Below are 20,160 nucleotides of genomic sequence, written 5' to 3' on the forward strand. Positions count from 1 at the left end.
CGTCGCTTCGACCAGGTCAGGCGAAGAATGGGAGCTATGGTGCTAATTCTAATCCACCACCGCCACTGACACCCAGCACGCTGCGAAAAGCTTAACTCATTAAGCGCTGGATGTACAAAAACTCACAGCATTATCGCAATTGAATGGCTATAACAGCAACGTCTTACTTTTTTTATTTGTGCAGGCAACTAACTCCAGAGACCTAGCAACTTTGCCTGATCTTGAAACGCTTCAATACTTGTAGCCGGTGTCAGCGTCTTTGGTTGCGCTGGTGGGTGGTACGAGTTGGAATCTGAGGACCCCCTTTCCTTCCTTCGAGTCTTGGCCGCTCTCTTTTTCTGCTTGGCCTTAAGCGAGATCGAGTTGCTTTTTGCCTCGTCGAAACGAGGGCGTCGAGGAGGGGCAGCTCCGTATATTCCAGCGGCTGAGACAGCAGCTAGAAGAGCAGTTTGAGCGTCGATGATATTTTCATTCGCACCAAGAGATGACAACGACGACGTTGACGTTGAAGCTGAGAGACTGGCCAACTGCAGCGGAGGTCTGGTCTTTTTCTCAATCTTGTGCGGTTCACTGGTCAGTGTAAACTTTGACAAGCTTGGGGAGGATTGAGACCCAAGCATACTGCGAGTCTGACTATCGCCTTCTTTTCGCTTTCTTGTCGTGGCGTCTTTGAGTTTCCGTGCAACTTGAACTGCATGAGCTTTTCGTATCACCACACGAGAAAGTGGGGAGAGCGCGTAGCTAGGAGACATCGACGCTCCTACGCCTGTCTTGTGTCCATAAACTTTGTCGGATATTCGAGATACATCGCCGTGGTTCTGATTTCTCTTGATAAAACCAGCAATCCGGTCTTGCTCTTGATTTCCTGCATGCTCTGTCGGGGCGTCAGTCCAAGTATTCTCTTGTTCATCCTCGCGTTCCCCCGTGCCCATCATGAATGCTAAACTCTCTTCAGGGTCCACTTTATCAAAAAAAATCGCTTCTACGAGCTCATGATTTCCTTCGTCACGATGAGATGGTTGACTTGTTGTCTCGCTCTTCGGGTGTCTGGTAGGTGAACCGACTAGGTCAGCTGCAACGGCCGGCAATTGAGGTGGAGGTGGTGTACTAGCCGACAGTTTAGCCTCAAATTTCTGTTCATCCAACGCACTGTTTTGTGTGATTTGAATCGAAAAATTCGGCAATACAGCGAATTGTTTGTGTCTTTCTCCCCAAACAAGAGGCGGTCGACTCAATACTGCAGACTGTTGCTGACAGCTAGCACGGCGTAGCGCAGCCGTTTGACTTGACGAGAAGTCCAGCGATATGTTTAACAATGCCGACACGGCTCCAGATTCCACTCTCGGTGAGGGTCCAGATAAATTGGACAGAGCCAGAGTGCAGTGCTCACGTATAGTCTCGTTTTCCAGCTTGGCGAGTTGGATCAACGCTGGCATGGCTCCTTCCTCGACCATTTTAGCAGAATTTCTCTGTTCAGGGACGATCGTGAGGCTGCACAGCGCACCAGCACAGCACTGAAGGGCGCTTAACGAAGCGATCTTGGCTGCTCGATACGATTCGTTGACTAGCATCGGTGTGACGCCCAGATCGACCAGCTCTTTTCTGTAGTCAGATACAGACGACAATGCCCACAGACTGGCGGAACAGCGCCAACGGGTCTCAGGTAATTGACCCTCGCTTAATAGTAGTCCAATGGCATTTAGAACTCGGCTATCCACTAGAAATCGTGGCGGTTGGGGAGGTTGCAGGGACTCTCGGCGCTTACCAGGCATATGTTGATCTAGAGTAGACGTGAACACGATACTGCACAATGCATCAGCACAATCGAGCGCTGAATTAACGTCCTGTTTGGCCACAACTTGTTCAACGAGATTGCAGAATAGTTCGAGTGTCGGAGCTGGCTGGTCAGCAATTGCAGTAGCAAAGCCCGTGGCATGACTGAGCTGACGAAACAAGATGCACACAAGCGCCACAAACTCTTCATCGAAGGACAGATGTGCCTCGGTTGTTTCTGTACTGGTACATGATGTGAGAATGCCGTTCAGGTAGGCCACCACATTCTCCGTTAGCATCACTTCCAAGAGCTCAGTGCTGTTTGCCAGGCAGCAGAGGGTGAGTACACACGTCTTGATGGCCTCACAGGAATACGATACGAGCGTCTCCTCTCCACCGTTTGAGTGAATTTGCAGCATCTTCGCAAGTGCGCGAGGGATCTCGGAGGTCTGGAGGAACTTGCGAGTATTTTCATGCCACCCCAACCAACACAAAGTCGCTGCTGCATACACTGCACATTCAGACGCGGCACAATCGATCTTCGCAGCGTGAAGGTTTAGAAACTTCAATACAATTCCCAAGTTCGAGGACGACGCCACTGCTATCCGACTGTCTTCACTCTTCGCTAGCGTAAAGAAGACAAGCGCTAGAGCCTTCTGTGCACAATGGCTCCGATCAGTCGAATACTGCTCTTCATACACTGAAATCCGCTGAAGTGCATCCAGAATTCCAGCTTGGACACTAAGCATTCGCGAATTTTCATAGTACACGAGTTCACTTAGCAGGTTTTCATGTAGTGAGGCCAACTGTTTCTGCTCATCGGTCAGTTTGGGGGCTTCTAGGTCGTACGTCATCAGCTGGAAGAGAGCGTGGAGTGACGATCTCTCGGCACACAGAGCGGTCCTACCGACTGGATGATTCAATAGTTTACCAAAGATTATCGTCACGAACGTTGCCACTTGCTTCGAGCCAAGCCCAGAGTAAGCGGACAGGATTTTCACCAGTCCCTCCTTGACCATGCGCTTCACAGTCTCAGCATTCAGAAGGTTCAATAACGCTCGGATACACGTCTCCTTTGTAGAGACACTAACTGCTCGAACCATACTGACCATCATCAAGACGCTCACGGCTCCTTCTCCAACGAGAGCAGCTTCGTTCCCTCGAATACACGACAAGTTACACAGCACTTTGGCACAGTCGCGTTGACTGTCTTCGCTATACGAGTTACTGAGCACCGATACAATCGCGACAATCCCCGCAGAAGCCAAGGTTACTCGAATTTCTGGCTCCACCGACAGATTCGCGAGCGTGATGGCACAACAGCGTTGAATTGTGGCATTTTCCTTGATGTTTGCTAAAGTTGCTAGAACGGATATCACCCCCATCCGTACCAAAGCCATACAGCAACTTGGATGGCGCGACACACTTGCCAAAACATGGCAGCAAGAAGCTTTGCTCTCTTGGTCGTGAGACTCCACACAAGTGGCTAGGACCATCTCTATCGCACCCACTTCGACCATAATAAGGGAGCATTGTTCATCTCGACATAGCAGACTCAAGCACGAGCAGCAGTAGCGTTCAATAGTGACGCTAGAGTGCTCAAGAACGAGAATTCTCGTCACGCATTGCACCACTGCAGCATTGCACACGTGAGCTGCTGTGTGACTATCAGCCGCTAAACAGGCAAAGGCTGCAGTGCATCGAGCTCGAATTTCGCCCAAAACACCAGCAGATTCATCGACAACCACGTCGTTGTCGGTGCTGGAGAGGAAGAGAAGTGCAGGGATCACACCTGCATCGGTGACAGCAGCCCGAGTCGCTGCCTTGTCGCAAAGACCGTGTAGTGCCTTAGAGAAGAGATTTCGCGTCTCGTAGGACTGACCTGGCGCCATACTCAGCTGGATTAACGCAGTGATCGCCCCTGCAGTCACGATATCCGCTGCTGCCTTCTGCACACTTAACAAGTTACAGAGCGCTAAGATGCACATTTGCTTGGCTTCGTCTCCATTGGACCGCCTTGATATCCACGACAACGTGTTCACGGCATCTCGTTCCACTAATTTCGATCGGGAGTCCTCGCAACATGAAACATTGTACAATGTACGAGCGCACACCTGCAGAATTTCCTCGTCTTTTGTAGTCGAAGCGATAGTCTCCTCTTCAGGTATGGCAATCTGGCTTACGTCATCCTCCCGACACAGCTCGTTGACAAGCAACAATAACCCTTCTTGGACCATTCGTACGGCATTCCCGGGGTCTTTACTGAGGTTCCACAATGTGGTTCCGATCAAACACTTGGTCGTGGTAGCATTTGAAGCCCCTGCCAGCGCCACCAATGTGCCCATGCAGCCTTTCGCCACCATCTCGTTCCTGCAAGCCGGAAGTCGGGACAAATTGAGTAAAATATGTGCTAGAAGCTCCTGGATCGAAGGGATATTTGGATGCAGCAACGACGTGATGGCACTGACGATTCCTTCCTCCATTAGACGCAGTCGGATTCGTTTGAGGTTGGATAAGTTACACAGAGCTTTGGCCGTGACATCGTCGTATTCTTCCTCCGCTCTTGCAGCCAATCCACCGTTCCCACTGCCATTTCGCGTCGATGTGAGAGAGATAAACGCCTTTAAGACGATCTCGATCTTGTGGTAGGACTGCGAGACGCACGTGAGGTTGAATAATGCACAACGGCAAATGTGCGACACTTTTTCGTGTTCGTTGATCAGCGTCGACAAGGCACTCACAGCACCATCCTCGACCAAGAGTCCTTCTTCTCCCTGCAAGGAACACAAATTACACAACGTGATGGCACACGCTGTTCGAATGGTCTTGCCCTCGGTGTCGTTACCAATCTCTGCCACAGTCTTCACTGCCCCTTGCTGGACGATCACCCGCCTCAGGTCACAAAGATGCGATAGATTCATGAACGCAGTGACGCAATTCAGTCGCGTGGTCTTGTCGCCGTCCTTGCACAGTCGAATCAGCGCCTCCACCACATTTTCTTGGACCATCAGGCGTGCGTTTTCAGGATTAAAGCTCCAGTTGCTTAGCGTTAGCGAACACCGTTGTTGCTGTTTGCGTTGTACACTAGTCAATGTCGACCCCAGTTCTTCGTCGTCGTCTTCATTCCGATTTGCAAGGACAAGCACAGATCCTGCACGGCGAGAGGCGGTCGAGATGCTCAGCTTGCCCCCATTGCCCCCTCCAGCGACAGCAAACGCATCCGATACTCCGTCTTTCAGTACACTGCGCCCTTCCACTTTAGTGAGCTCCCCCCATGGAGGACTAGCCAAGTTAAACTCGATCTTTTGACCACTATGGACCATCGCCTGGTAGCTTCTCTTCATACGACTCATATAGAGCATGCCGTCAATGTAGTCACCGCGTGTACCGAATATATCACCGCCGTAAGGCTTCAAAGCTTGCGAGGAATACTCGGTGCCCGCACGTTTGCGTCCGTTCTTCCTGGCCAGAATCTGTGAAGATTTCGGGAATGTCTGCACTGAGGATTGAGAAACAAGCACTGGAGAAGGCGACGGAGCGTGGAGGGAGATTGCACTCGCTCGGGTCGACTGGTTCCGCACGGCTGGGCCTCGAAAAGATGAGGAAAACCCGACGCTATTGCTGGTGGTCGGAGCTGGCGAAGAGAGGCTAAGTTGTTGGGCTGGTTGAGGGACATATCGACGAACAGCTCGTTCCGCATATTCCGTTGCAAATTCATTGCTACCGAGAAGGTGGGAGGGGGGCTCGGTAGATAACGGGGCGGTGCTGGTGTCCACCATCAATTGGAACACTCGATCTTGCATGTGGTTTGTAGTCGACGATGTTGATGCCTTTTTCTTTGGCCCATGCTGAGACTTCACCGTCGGACTTGGAGCGACAACGGAGTGTCGGGTGCGTTTGCTACTTCCAGTCGACGCGTTGTTGCCATCGCTCTTTGCAGCAATGAAACTTGCCCTGGTGCCACCATTGGCGGGGAGGACTCCGAGGAGATGCAATTCCCCTGTGAGGCGAGACCTTTCGCGGTTCCAGAGCGCAGTCAAATCCATGGAAGCACCTAGAGACGCTTGTCTACTCTACCCTCCCACGCACTCTCGATACAATTGCAGCCACCTCAGGCAATAATAGAAGAGAGCTTTGCACATGAGGAAACGGCTATTGTCTTCTTAAGTTTTGGTGAGAATGTGAATTGCAATTATTGCGTTGTGGTTAAATTTTCGATTCTCTTTTATATGTATCTTCGTCGTCTCCCGAAATACTTCGTGTAATAAATTTAAGAAATAAATACCGGAGCGAGAACCTATTTTCATCTTCGAGAAATTCACTTTGCACTGTAAATAACCCAAAGCCTTGACAGTATCGTGTTGAGCGTTAGTTTTGAGTTCAAAATGTCGCCGCTGACGTCGCAGCCGTTGGGCGTCTCGCTACCGCCTCGAGATACGAACGCCATCTCCGTGTCCATGCCCGACTGGGAGCACGTCGTGGGCTACGAGGAAGGGCGAGCGGAGGTTCTGGATGCGATGGCCTGCGGCTACCCTCGCTTCTTCCGCCACCCGTTGGTCGTCTCGCTGGAGACCGCTACCCAGATCCAGATTTCTTGCGAGGACGATACCAGCCAATGGGAAGTCATGACAGTACCAACTTCTGACGCAGGCGAGCGTCTCCGCCACTTCCTATTGGCCAGCAATTCTGATTCTGTCAAGAGCGACGAGGTATCGGCTCATGCTGTCAAGAATGCTGTCCACGCCGTACGCTTCCCACGCCGCATCAGCCACACGGCCAAGCAGTTCTGGCAACACTCAGGAGAGATCGTGTCTTCACGTCACGCTGAGAAGCTGCTGCAGGTGCTCAAGAGCGATGGAGACGTGCAGAGTCCAGCGATTAGAGGCACGGACAGCCACTTGGCGCTCAGACAGCGCGTATCGGAGCTCTACCTGCCCTCTGCAGATGCTAAGAAAGTGGCTCTGTATCCGACAGGTATGGGCGCCATCTTCTCCACTGTTCGACTGCTGCAGAAGCTTCGAGGCACGGAATACAAGAGCATCTTGGTGGGATTTCCCTATGTTGACACGCTGAAGATTCTGTCGAGGAAAGAGTGGTGCCCCAAAGGAGTTCACTTCTTCTCTACTTGTGGAGAGGACGTGATGAAGCAGATTGAGGACATTGTAGCCAAGGAGAAGATTCTCGGCATCTGGACGGAGTTCCCTAGTAACCCTCTACTGTCCATGGCAGACCTCAAGAGACTGGCCAAATGTGCTCATGACAACGGCACGGTACTGGTCGTGGACGATACGGTGGGATCGTACAACGTCAATACGATGAAGCACGGCTGCGCTGACTTGGTAGCAACCAGTTTGTCGAAGATTTTCAGCGGCACCGGCAATGTCATGGGAGGCAGCGTGGTGCTGAACCATGAGAGTCCGAAATTTGAGGAGCTTGACGCGATTTTCGACCCTGAGGGCGACTCGTTCATCGTAGAAGATGACGTCGAGACTCTACTGGAACAGTCGAAGGACCTGAACGAGCGTCTTGCAAAGACGAACGCCACGACTGCTGAGATCGTCCAGAAACTGCAGAAGCATCCGCTGGTCAAGGACGTGTTCTACCCTACTCTGGGCGACGCAAAAACCCTGTACGATCCGTTCCTGAACGCGTCAGACGAGAAGGAAAAGCCTCGGTATGGCCCACTGTTCTCAGTCGTACTGCATGGCGGACTAAAGCCAGCTAAGGCTTTTTACAACGCGATTGCAGTGGCCAAGGGTCCGAGTCTGGGAACAAATTTTACGTTGTCATGTCCCTACACGCTGCTCGCGCACTTCGGCGAGCTGGACTTCGTGGAATCTTGCGGCGTGGACCGTAACCTCATTCGCATTTCCATCGGCCAGGAAGACGTGGACGTTCTCTGGGCTGATCTGGAACTGGCCTTAGCGGCTGCAAACGCCGTCGTCTCGACATCCAAGTAAGACGAGGCACGGATAGTCACTACCTACTTACGAGGACGCGACCTGCGCTGAGCGACCTACTTCAAGTATTACTTGCCGCTGGCTCATCTACTGCCATCAATGGAGAAAGAGGTGCTACCGACAGACTTGAGACTGCTCTCCGCGTGGCTTCCCATATTTTTAGTGGCATGGCACGGACGCTATTTTGATATGCCGAGGGGCTAATAAGTGACTTAATTGCAGTCCATTCTAGACATCTGAAGGTGTTGACAAGCTCGGAGGTTGGCTTCGTGTTTTAATATTCTCTTATTGCAGTGCAGGGGATGAGCCAAGCGGTCACCTCTACAGCGTCATGGTCGGCTGCGCAGTCGCGAGTCATTACGCCGAGATCGACGTCTGGTTCACGCTCTGTGTGGAACGAGGAAGGGGCTGACCTCAGCTCCAGTGGAAACAGCAGTCGCTATCGAGTGCTGGACGTTAACCAGAAGCAGCGCGAGACGGAAGATGCGGAGCGGATTATCAGCGACTTGGAGGCTCAGCGACGATATCGTACGCTAAATAGTCGGTCTAAGAGCTCTTCGAGACGACAAGAAGCTGTAGTTGTACCTATCCACAGTGAATCTCCACATGTACTTGACAAGTCAGCACGATTACAGGATTCTCGAGGCAGTGGCGGGCGCTTCTCGTTTGAAGAAACTTCTGCTGAAGGAGACGAGAGTCTGCCTGTGAGAGGAGACAACTATGCTGCCGACGCCGTCCCTCAGTCCTTTCAAGACCAGGTTTTGCATGAACTACGCAAGCTCAAGGAGTCCCAACGTATGGAATTTGAAGCTCTTGAGAGACTGCAGCGCGAGAAGGACGAGGCAGAGCGTAAAGCCTGCCGTCTAGAGCAGAAGCTACGAGAGCAACAGCGTCAATTATCTCGGAGCGAGGGGAAATCTATGCGTAGTGCTGAAACGCAAAAGCACATGACACGACCGGATATCGCTCTTAGTGAAGAATCGGATGAAGAGAACAACCGCGAGATCTACTCAAGCAGCAACGGAGATTTCTGCGAGAAGGGCGACTCTGAAGAAGACGAAGGGGATCTAGAACCGAGCGAATGGGACGATGTAACCAAGTCACCTCCACCGTACTTCATCCCAGTTGCTTCACCTGCGGTATGAGACCACGCTATCAGTCTGAATGATGATGACAAGAGCTAAACGTTTCACTTGTTTGTGTAGACGTCACCGTTCAAGCGCAGCTCTGGTTGGCCAGCATGGACTGGTGACGAATCGCTACCACCCGGACCGAGTTCGGAACCGCAAGGCAAGACAACGTACCAACGTTCTACCTCTATCTTTGCAGCGATGAGCTAACCTTCGCTGTTGTTTGCAGAATGGAACTCACGCGAACCGGAGAATCTCGATCGACGCTCTCGCTCTCGGAGCAAGTTGGACATGTCTGCATCGTCCAGGTCTCGCTCTTTGTCGAGATCACGATCAAGCACTGCCATGTCATCTCACGTGCAGCGCCTCAGTCAGAGTCGATCCCGCAGTCCTTCAGCCACGAGAACTCACCGAAGTGCTCAAGGCAGTCTGGAACTACGACGCTCGTGTGCTTTCTTTGAAGACAAAGCTCGTGCTCACGCTGAAGCTGAACAACTCGCAAAGGAGGCAGCTGAAAGGCTTGAACGAGCTCATCGGGCTGCACCCCCTCTGAATCTTTTGGAACGCGAAGCACAAGCTCAACAGCGTAAATCTCAGCATCATAAAGTGCTCGAACAGGAAGTCAAGGCTCGTCAGAAACGCGTAAAAGCTCGTGGAGTGCCGGTAACCACTTACTTGTCAGCCAACGAGGCTGACGAGGCTGAGCAGAAGCGCAAGGAGAGAATTCGACAACGAGCCGAAGAAATGATGCAGTCTGCTGAGCTGCCGCCAAGAATGGCAGTAGCCAGCAGAAATTCTTTTGAAGACACCCGGAGTGCGGAGGAAGACGAACGTTTGACTGTGAAGATGAAGAAGAAACTACGAGCTGCAGCTCAGGAAAAGGCCAGACGGCAGCGACACCGACCAAAGCCTGTGCCAAACTTCGACCAGCTGCATTCCAAGTGGGAAACTGCGCTGAAAAAACGGAAAGAGCTTGCGAGACGCAGCCAAGACGAGGAGGAAGTGAACGAGGACCCTGGAGCTTCGTCAAAGAAAAGTGCAGAGTTTTTCTCGTCACGAGCGGCAAAACTCGCTGAGCTGCAAGAGAAGAAAGAAGCGCGTAAACAGCGCCAAAAAGAGAAGGAAGAAGCCATTCAACGACACGCTAGACGAGCTCAAGAGAAGCTGTTAGCACGGACGCGTGCTTCACGAGGAGCCGCAGCTGGGAGTCAACGGAAGCCGACGAAATCCGAGACATTGCGAGTGCAGAAGCTGATGGCGGAAGCTGCTAAGCAAGAGAAAGAGAGACAACGGGAAGAACGAGAAGCAGATGCTCGAGAACGAAGACGCGAAGAAGCAGCACGTCGAGTGCGTGCCCAAGTCAAGCGATCGGAGACTGTCCGACGAGATAATTACGCTGGGAGCTTTGTGGAGTTAAAAGATCTGGACGTTGTCGCCAAGGAGAAAGCACGCGAACAACGGCAACAGTTCAAAGAGGCGATTGCGCGAAACAAGGAGAAACTCCTGGCAGCTGCAGCAACGCGTCCCAGCCTCATGGAGCGGTTCAGTACGAATGCCAAGCGAGAAACTCACCGTCGAGCAGCACTCGAAGCTGTCGTAAAGACGGTTTTCCAGAAAGATTTCTCCACGCTCAAAGGCGTATTGACCGACGATGAGCAAGAGCTCGCAAGTGCAATGATCGCTGCCGACGACGACGATAGGAGTGAGACTGCGTAAGTTTAAGACACGTAACTTTTATCACATGCATTTCTAAAATCCCTCAATCGATGAGGCTCTTGAGGAAGTCGTAGGTGGCGAATTGTACACCCATGTTGGGCATAGCTCGCACCAGAGTGGGTGTCAGACCTCTGTAGTACACTGTCCAGCCCTCGTTCCTCGCCAACTTGACGTAGCAGTCCCATGCGTTCTTGTATTGTCTGGCTGCTCCTCCTGCCCCCTGCATCTGCAGTCTTCGTCTCACGGTGTCGTTCGGGTAGGTGAAGATCGTGGCGAGCACTCCAGCTCCTCCTCCACACAGGATTTTACCCGCAAAGTCTGCCTTGGGGTCGATATCTCCAGGTAAATGACTTGTGAGAATGTCATAACTCCCAAACTTAATCCCTTCGTAGGGCAGCGCCCCAAAGAGTGTGGGGCCGATGCCGCGGAACAGAGCACGATATCCTTCCTCTCTCAATGTCCTCGTGAATGTATGGGCGATGCCACTGTAGACCAGATTCTCCCCAATTTGCCCCGACACCCGCGTACGGATGAGGTCCAACGGGTACGTTATGATAGACGCCGTGAAGCCCGACAAGGATCCGGACACGAATGGCCCCCATGCCGGCAGTTGTCCCGACGGGTCCATGGACCGGAACAGATCCTTGTAAAAGTCCGAAAAAGCGAAGAGAACCGCTTTATGAGGCACCACACGCACACAGGCCGCCATGTTGCCACGCCAGAAGCCCAGCACGCCCTCGCTCACGAAGATGCTGCGTGTCGTCTGCAACATTCCCACACTCTCGCCCGTCTGGCACACGATCTTGACTCGCTCGAATGGGGCCACGACTGTCTTGGCCACGATGCCAGCGCCTCCACCTGCCGCCATTTGCTTGAGCTGCTTGATGTTCCATTTGGGCGCATGCGTCGGCGCTGCTGCTGCCATAGTCGCCAACGGAAGGGAAGAAGTGAACTCTCCCGAAGCCGTCCAAACGCTGGATGCAGGGACGGGACTACTGATATTCAGCCCAGTTGGAAAACTTTCGTACATTTGCACACATGCGTCCATGTGGCAGCATAGCAACTTTCTTGCCCATACATGTATAATGTTCTTCTACAAATGTACTACTTGCTACTGCTGCTACTTCTCTTCGACTTAAGCCTTGACAGCATCTGAGCTCGCAGTTCGCAATTTTTTTATTCAGGAAAACAGAAAAAAAATCGGTAATAACAACGCACTCAAAAAACTGTAGTTCTGGTGAACATACTATGGGGTTGCCGAGCACTTGCCATTACGTCTTGAGCAAGGACACAATCCTAGCATTTTTTAGCCTGCACTGTTGCCACCGATAGCACTAATAGCCACCACGGTGGTGACCACCCTCTTTTTTGTTTTAAAATATCTGTGAAGCTTGCATGCGTTGGATTTTAGATAGATGTTTGCTATAAATGCATGTCTATTAATATGTTTTGTTCTCTGGATAAATAACTCGAGCTGAAGACTTTTCACTGTCGGATTCTGCCGAATGTGCGACTCCACCACTTGCCCACGCGCTGGAGGACGCCATTTCCATTAAAGGTCGTGACAGTCACCATCTCGTCACCGACTGTTGCTGGAGGACCGTTGAGCGGAACCGAGGCTCCTCCAACGACACGCGCGGCAGCTCCAGCGTTTTGGGCTCCTCGCTCTTCTTCTGAAGCATCGACGTCGGGAGATACCGCTAGACTGACGATCTGGATGGGTTCCGCAGTACGAAGATTGTTGGTTGTCGACGTGGCGCCGCAATTAGCAGCATTGGCAAAGTCGCCTCTGCTCGACAGCAAAACAAATATGATCGCGAGGATGAATTGGGCCAGCTGCATTCTTCGTAGAAGGTTGTAAAATGTGAATGAAGGTACCCGTGATGCGACGCAAATTGTGGAATGGCTCCTTAGGACTTGACTCACGAAAGTAGCCACCTTTGGAACGATGCATGTCCTTTGACTGGCGCCACCACCAGAGTAATCACACCGAGAAACTGGTTCTCGAGTGAAAGCTTCTCCTTTCGTTGGCTGGCAGGTGGCCGTCGTGGCAGTAATCATGAACATCCTTACTGGATGTGCAAAGTGCGACTCGAACAATGTTCAGTATGGCACAGTACATTGTACTGCATTGTGCAGTGCACACGAACGGGATTACCTTGTCACATGCGCGTTGATGGCCAACATAGCGCGCTGCACAGTGTGGCTGCCAAAGGGAGAAAGGAATCTACCGTGCCTGTATTTACTTAAGAGGCTAATAAAAAGGCTTGTTATTTCTAACTCGACTCCAGGGCTTCCACAGACATGCCTTCCAAACATTCTGAATTGATTGGTGCACCAAATGAGGTTTTATAAAAAAAACCTAAAATAAGGTTATACAGTACGACCAAAGTGTTTTTGCGACAAATTCGTACAAACCAAAGTAGGGCGTATTGCTAACATGTATTCCAATTATCGTACAGAAACACCAAAACTGTGATCTCGTCACCGTAAGACTGGAAGCACCACCCATTTTGAATGCAGAACACCACAACTATTAATACACCTTTGCCAGTCCTAGCTGGCAGCAGTGTAAAACAAAAGAGACTGTAATTTAAAAAAAATGAAATACCAAAAAACAGTCTATACCAATGTGGATTTAGTGTAAGGCAAACAATGTGTGTGGAGGGATATGGCAAGTTCTACGGTGGTACTCGGGCGGAAGCACACGCCTTAAGCCTAAAAAGGCAGCTTCTTGTACTACGTAGTATATTGTCTATCGCCACGAGCGCGAGCGCTGCGGTTGGAAGCGGACGAAGGCTCCGTCTGGTAGTGGAAATCACATGGCATTGCTTGCTTTTTTGATACCATCCAGACCCTTGTACAGGTGCCTGTAATCTCGCAGCAATCTTCAAGACGCTCGTCGATGTAATCTTCTTGACGTCCCCGACTAATTGCTCAGGCCAAACCGGCCCCAACACGGCAATCGATGGCAAGCCAGTCGCCGAGCAGCCGTTCCTGCTATTCTTGAGACGCGAGCTCACCGCTGTAGCCCGTCCGTTCCAGTCCGCAGCACGCCCGTGTGGTGCTGGAAATCCCACATGAGCTCTAGCTACAAATATAGTTAGGAAGCTCCCACAACAATTCGTCTGCTAGGATAGCAAACGATCGTTCGGGCGGACCTGAAGACCCCAGTTCTTCCCTTGCACCGAGACAGACTGGACCTTGTAAACTACTTATATAGGCCAACCAGTAAAAATAAGAACACGCTACTAGCACGAGCAAAGCTAATAGGTGTTATGAATCCTCGTGGTCCCAACAGCGGAAGGGTATCAAGCACGGGTAAACATTTTACGAGGGCACCGAGTGTTCAACACTCGGTTGGAAGAATAAAAGGGATGCAGTACAAGCACTCCCAGTCGTGCAAATAGGCAACAATAAGCCGTCACGTAAAACCTCCCGATAGTAATCGGCCAAAACTCACAGTCTCTTGGCCTTTCCGGATGAACCCTCGCTACAGAGCTTCGAGTTCACCGACAGGCATAACACATTCAAACAAGCTTGACCTGACGCTTACCTTGAAGCCGGACGTCGCTCTGTGCGCTTGAGTGGAAATTCTGTTCTGTAATCATGTTTGCCCTTTCGGGCCTATTCCGAATAAGAAGTCCTAATTATGTTTACAAATATGAAGTGAGCTATGATCCGTTATGGATCTTCTTGCACACCAAGCGTCATTTGCACCGTCGCATGAGCATCTTTAACAGCTCGCGCCCTGTCCCAGATGGTGAACGTGCCTTTAAAGAGTCGCGGAGTATTTCACGAATTCATCCAACCGCCACCAAGGGTTCATACCATAGATAGTCAGTTCTTGGCCGTTGAATGCGAATCCGGCCAGCCCATTATAATTAAGGACAGCCTGGATTGAGTGACATCTGGACCGTATCCAATATCCGTTGAGTGTTTGGTAGTGACACCGTCGAGTCTCTTGCACCTATGAGTCACCGTACATCACGTGACCGAGGGTTCGTCGCTGGAACCTCTTCGACGGTGTCGCATCTTTGTTGACGGGCGATTATCCGCAACTCTGGCGAAATCACTACACCACAACTGCCCCTGTCGCAATGGAAGCCACGGTACTGGTGCCCGTTGTGACATTCTTCATTCTCCGATTCACCATCAAGCCATAAGATGTCCGAGCGTCTCAATAGAGCCGTGACTTAAGCGTTCCAGTGTCTCCAACCCCGCCGACGACGTGAACGTGAGCAGCTGGAGGTAAGTCAGCGCATCTTTCCTGTGAATCATCGGTACCTTGCTCATCACCATGTAACCCTCGTCTTGTTTCACAGGTGGGCAGCACCGAGGTATCGAACGACCCTCCGTGTGCCCCACCTACTTCGACGGCAGCTTCTCCAGATGGAACTCCAGCACTTCCTGTTCTGGACCCTTCACCTCCTGCTGTAGCTCCTGCAGCACTTCCTGTTGTCGCTGAATTAACGGAGATGGCACCTACTGATCCGCTTGCGCCTGCTGGTGGTCCTCCACTACTCACCGAGGATTCGTTGCGCGCCATACTGGCTGAGAGTACGGAGGCGTCAGTCGATCACAAGGTGACGTCAATTATTCCTTACTTGGCCGCGATGGCTCGTCATCAGGTGCAGCTCAACGTTGCGCCTCCTCTTCATGACAATGTCTGCACACAACGTCGTCTCGAGACTGCGATGGGCTTCAACGATGTTCTCGCTGCCGTACAGCCTCTTCCTGATGCGCTAATGGACATGCCTGACCGAGTCGCTCTTCTGGAGCGTCAGTTATGAGCTGCACAGACCGAAACTGCTGCCGCCGTACGCTCGGTGGCACCCGAAATCATGGCTCGGGAGAACGCGGAGGCGTTCCTGAAGGCTGCTAACGCTGAAGTCGAAGCTCTTTGTATGGACATCAAGATTATTCGCGAGTCCAATACCAAGAACGATGCCATGCTTTCGAGTGTACAGCCTTCCATGGAACAGCACTCAGAAGAGCTGAAGCGCCTGCACTGCGAAATCCAAGCGCGGGACGCGTTCATTACCACCCTGAACAAGAAGTTGGCTAGAGAACGCGAGGTGTACAAGTCTTCAATTGGCGCAAACACTGGGCAAACTCGCCAGCTTCATATTCTCTTGGTCAAGCTCTCCAAAGGGAAGTACATCGATAATGACACGCCCAAGGTCCTCGAGAACCAGCAGACTCGGAGCACTCACCTTCTCCAAGTCAACCGTACTCTCCGCGCACACGTAAGTTTGGCCAGGATGGATCCAGAAGTCCTGTGTCTGGCTGTTGATGGTACGTTCCACAGAGAGTTCTTTCTACCGTGGGTTCAGCAGCAAACGTTCGTTCGCACTCTCTTGTGACAGGTCCCACCGCAGGTGAGCTGGATCTGGATGCTCTGGACTTGGACCAAGATATGTTGGATACTTTGCAGCGTTTACAGCCTGCTGCTGGGTCTTTCGCCCGACTCCCAGGCTCTTCATGCAGCCTTAGCGCAAGCTGCTCACCAAGTGGATCATGGGAAGCTTCTCAAACGATTTCGACCAGGTGGCAAAGTGTCGGACTACGAGTCGGACGACTCCGACGAAGATAAGGCTCCCATCCCGACCGCCAAGGCCATTACGTTTATGGCAGCCGCTGGTCTCGGTGATGCACCACCTACCGAGCCTTCAACTCCCAAAACTTCACGTCGCTCGCTATTTAGTCCGAAGGTGTGGAAGCAGGCCGCTCAGAAGAAACGCCAGAAGACTCGCCTTCGCTCTCCTGGCAAGTCGCCTCGACGTCACTCGAAGGATCGGTCGCGGTCTGTGCCATTGTCTCCTCGCTGATTGTGGCCACCTCGCAAGCCAGCGTCATCATCTACTGCACCGCGTTCTCCACCTCCGCGTCAGCCGACTCTCGCTGTTGTCAATCTCAGTGGTGACCAGAGTGACGTGGAAATGGTCGACGTTGGTTCGAGTGGGGTCCCGCCGGCTCAAGGTACCGCCACCGAGTCTTCAGGTAAAGCTGTTAGCTCTGGGGCTCACGACGATGTCTCCGAACCTTCTGACGCACCTTCGTATCCACCTCAGGGTGGGGCCAAGCCATCTGCGTCGACGATCCAGTAGATATACACGCTGCCGAAGAGGCTTTACGTGAGGCAGAGAATTTCCGGCTCATGTTCGGCTCGGATGACGAAGATGAGGAGTTGGACAGCACCGTTCCATCAGGCAAGGTTGCTACGTCGTCTAATGCGACTTCAAAAACGAGTGGAGTGATTTCTACAGCAGGACCTGTCCCGGTTGAAGCTGCTCCACAAGCCTTCGAGTCTCTTTTTAACCTGGATTGCCCATTAACCCCCCAAACCCGAGAGCCTGTATGAGACACGATTCAGCAAAAAGCTTAACGTGTCTGAGACACGTTAAGCTTTTATACGTAAAGTTTGTATAGGACCATACAAATTGTCAGTCAAGAAGGGGTAGGCATATTTTCCATCTTCCCGCACAGCAGTACATAGCTATGCGTGTGCCTTGAACTTGGTTTTTCTAGAAAATTAGAAGACACAGCTTTGATGGGTGTCACACAAAGCAGCATAGAGGATTGCAGGTGGAATTCTGCGCCACCCATATCTCGGTCATTCGAGAATTTTCGCCGCTGCCGCTCAGATGTCCGGGTTCAGAGGCCGATGGCGAGAGCTTCTGAAGGAAGGATGGAAATCAAAGGCCCCTACGGGCCTGTCAAACGACTACACGTACCTTATGCCGGGGAAGACGAAGAAGGACGTACGTGGCGTGGACTTTTTCGTTGGAGAGGCTGCGTTGATGGCATATTTGGACCGTATCGCCTTGGGTAAGTAGTATCGCCTTTCAAGGTCTTTGTGTGGACTCTAATACGTGTGCTTTGCTAGAGGAGATATAGAAAGCTACCGCGGCGAAGCAACAAGCAAAGGCAGCAGCGACTCAACCTACTCCGGAAAGTGGACAGCCTGAAACCGATGTGCCTGATAGACAAGATGGTGCGTTTGATTTTATTGTGTATGTACGTGTTATGATTCTAACGCTATCGTGTATATAGTTGCTGACCGAACTGTCAGTCCAGATCCAGACACGACGAAGACTGTTTGTCCGAACATTCAGGCTACGTCTCCACACCTGGCAGAGAGTGATTTGGGCAATTCAGCTGGTGATGAAAACGGTAAGCTGTCGAATATCTTGCCCGTACCTGTGAACTACTGCTAACGCTAGCACACCACTCCCTTATAGGTGCAGACGAGTATCTCAATTGTAATTTACATGCTGAATTCGATGCTGCTGCTACATCTGGCTCAGAGTATGCCTGCTCTGAGCCTGATAGCGACGGATAAAGCACGATGCCAGGTGAAGAAGGGCAACCGGCCGCCATACCACCTGAAGAAGTGCAACCAAGCGTCAGCCTTGCACATGGAATCAGAACGATGATGGGTAAGCTTATGGTGTGTATACACGTTAAGGGTACACGTTATGGATTCTTATAGTGTATGTGGATGTAGATGACCCAAACATTTTCGCGCCTGGAGATAATCCAGCCGATTTTGCAGCACTGGATTCCGATGGTGACAATGAGAATATGTCCATTTACGATGATGATGAGAACTTAGGCTTCGAAGAAGCCGACGCCGTCGTGGAGGATTCTGCTGCTGCTCCTGACTTACTTTTCGAGCCATCTCTACTTGAATCAGTTGGCGGAGTTGGAGCACTTGCGCGCGGTAGTGTACACAAGGATGTTCTAAAAGACATGAAGCTCAATGGATGGAATGGACCTGATACCCAATTGCCTTTTCCCTACATGGACGAGCCGTACGAGGCTCGGACTGATGCATGGCTTACGGAGGACTATCCCAATATTTACAGCGGGGATCACGGGCCTACTGAAGAAGCCCTTTTCGCTGCTTCGACCGCGTTGGGGTCATTCTTCTTGTTTGCACCTTCCCATCTTTGGGAAGACATTGCCGGAGCTAGTGACGACTATTTCCTTCACAATTTGGATAAGCGTGCTGGCGCACAGCGTGCAAAGCAACAAGCCCGCCACCGGAAGGACAACAATTTTGAAGTGAAATCGCAAGAACAAATCTAGGAGAATTTATTGGCAACACCTGACATATCTGGAAGAGAGTTTTGTATTTTTATTGGACTACTCATTGCCAGAACAATTGCGCCGAACAAGGAGAAATTTGACCACCACTGGAAGACTACCGATGAAGGCGCAATTCCGCGTGGGTGCTTCGGCCATTATATCAAGCGAGATCGGTTTGCTCATCTTTCCCGCAACATGCATTTCAGTCGCAATGATGCTCCTGAGGCAGCGACGGACCGCGCGTGGAAGCTGCGGCCAGTAATCATCGTACTGCAATATACTTTCCAGCGCAGCTTTATACCGCCACCGGTCATGGCGTTTGATGAAGCGATGCTTCCGTCAAGATCGGCTTTCAATCGCATGAGGGTGTACATGAACGATAAGCCTCACAAATGGGGGACTAAGCTCTTCATGCTGTGCTGTTCTGAGACGGTTTATTGCATCCAGTACGTTTGTGACGCGCCTTCGAACGCGTTTTTTTTTTTGGCTCAAAAGTTGTCTTAACGTGTCTGCTACATGCTAACGCTTTCCTTACCGTGTCTGATACAGTTTCGAGGTTTACTGTGGTAAACGCCAAATGCAAGACGACAGCATTCCACCTGACGAGAAATCCGGCCCTGCTGCAGTGGTGGGAAATCTCCAGCATGTATTTGGCCCCCACTGGACCCTCCGACTTTCGACTGGTTGTAACAGATCGGTTTTACACCTCCGTGGTGCTTGCAATGCAACTGCTTACGATGTCTTTCTACATCGTTGGAACGATTATGATGAACAAGCAAGGCTTGTGCGAGGCCATCCTACCAGCAAAGCAGAAGAATGGCCGACGAGCGTCGAACGCAAGACGCTACAGGAAGTATTACAAGTCGTTGTTCCTAGGCCTTATTGATCTGGTAATTATCAATGCATTTATTGTCTTCAATTGCCGGCGGGTTAGAGATGGTGAACGAAAGCTATCACACGTGCAATATCTCAAACAGCTTCACCTGGAGTTGTGCCAGCTTCAACCTGAAGACTGGCAGCAGCTGCTACGCCACCGAGGGCTCCAGGCGACACGGACAAAAGCTCGAGAAGTCGCCAGACATGTGCCTGTTCAGACCGACGAGTGGCGTAAAGGGAGCGCCACACAAGCTCGGAAACGCCGTCAGCGCGCCTGTAAGGTGTGCTCAGTGCTCAAAGCCGATGGAGAGTTTCGTGGGGGTGAAACTACCTTCTTTTGCGGTGAATGCAGACTGAAAACGTCTTCTAAAAATGCTCTAGCAAAGCTCGAGTCTTCCTTTGCAACAAAGTGAAGCACTCCGTGAACGGTGTTCCAGCATCGTGCTTCGAGATCTGGCATAAACATTGGAAGAACGGCACATTGATCCCTCAGACACGGAACAAACGCAAGATTCGTGCCCGTAAGCCGAAGAGACCTACCGATGAGACTGCAGGTGATGCTGAGAACTCCGAGAAGTCGGGCGGTGAATCTGGAAGTGACGGATCATCAC

General features: G+C 51.5%; 4 protein-coding genes across 4 annotated transcripts; 2 read left to right on the forward strand and 2 right to left on the reverse strand.

Moving 5' to 3' along the window:
• Nucleotides 1-940: 940 nt before the first annotated feature.
• Nucleotides 941-5,135, reverse strand: PITG_04465 (uncharacterized protein; the record flags this gene model as incomplete). Its single annotated transcript, XM_002906030.1, has 6 exons — nt 941-945; nt 1,025-1,257; nt 1,315-1,710; nt 1,792-1,976; nt 2,055-3,899; nt 3,984-5,135. 6 exons carry the CDS (start codon nt 5,133-5,135, stop codon nt 941-943), a joined length of 3,816 nt encoding a protein of 1,271 aa, XP_002906076.1.
• A 1,023-nt stretch (nt 5,136-6,158) lies between these two features.
• Nucleotides 6,159-7,733, forward strand: PITG_04466 (cystathionine gamma-synthase, putative; the record flags this gene model as incomplete). The annotated part of the gene is made up of 1 exon (XM_002906031.1): nt 6,159-7,733. One exon carries the CDS (start codon nt 6,159-6,161, stop codon nt 7,731-7,733), a length of 1,575 nt encoding a protein of 524 aa, XP_002906077.1.
• Nucleotides 7,734-9,709: 1,976 nt separating this feature from the next.
• PITG_04467 (uncharacterized protein) lies at nt 9,710-10,579 on the forward strand (the record flags this gene model as incomplete). Its single annotated transcript, XM_002906032.1, has 1 exon — nt 9,710-10,579. The coding sequence occupies one exon, from the start codon at nt 9,710-9,712 to the stop codon at nt 10,577-10,579; it is 870 nt and encodes a 289-aa protein (XP_002906078.1).
• Nucleotides 10,580-10,622: 43 nt separating this feature from the next.
• On the reverse strand, nt 10,623-11,504 carry PITG_04468 (Mitochondrial Carrier (MC) Family; the record flags this gene model as incomplete). Its single annotated transcript, XM_002906033.1, has 1 exon — nt 10,623-11,504. One exon carries the CDS (start codon nt 11,502-11,504, stop codon nt 10,623-10,625), a length of 882 nt encoding a protein of 293 aa, XP_002906079.1.
• Nucleotides 11,505-20,160: the final 8,656 nt, after the last annotated feature.

Source organism: Phytophthora infestans, genomic scaffold (assembly GCF_000142945.1).
Source record: "Phytophthora infestans T30-4 supercont1.5 genomic scaffold, whole genome shotgun sequence".
Lineage (NCBI taxonomy): Eukaryota > Oomycota > Peronosporomycetes > Peronosporales > Peronosporaceae > Phytophthora > Phytophthora infestans.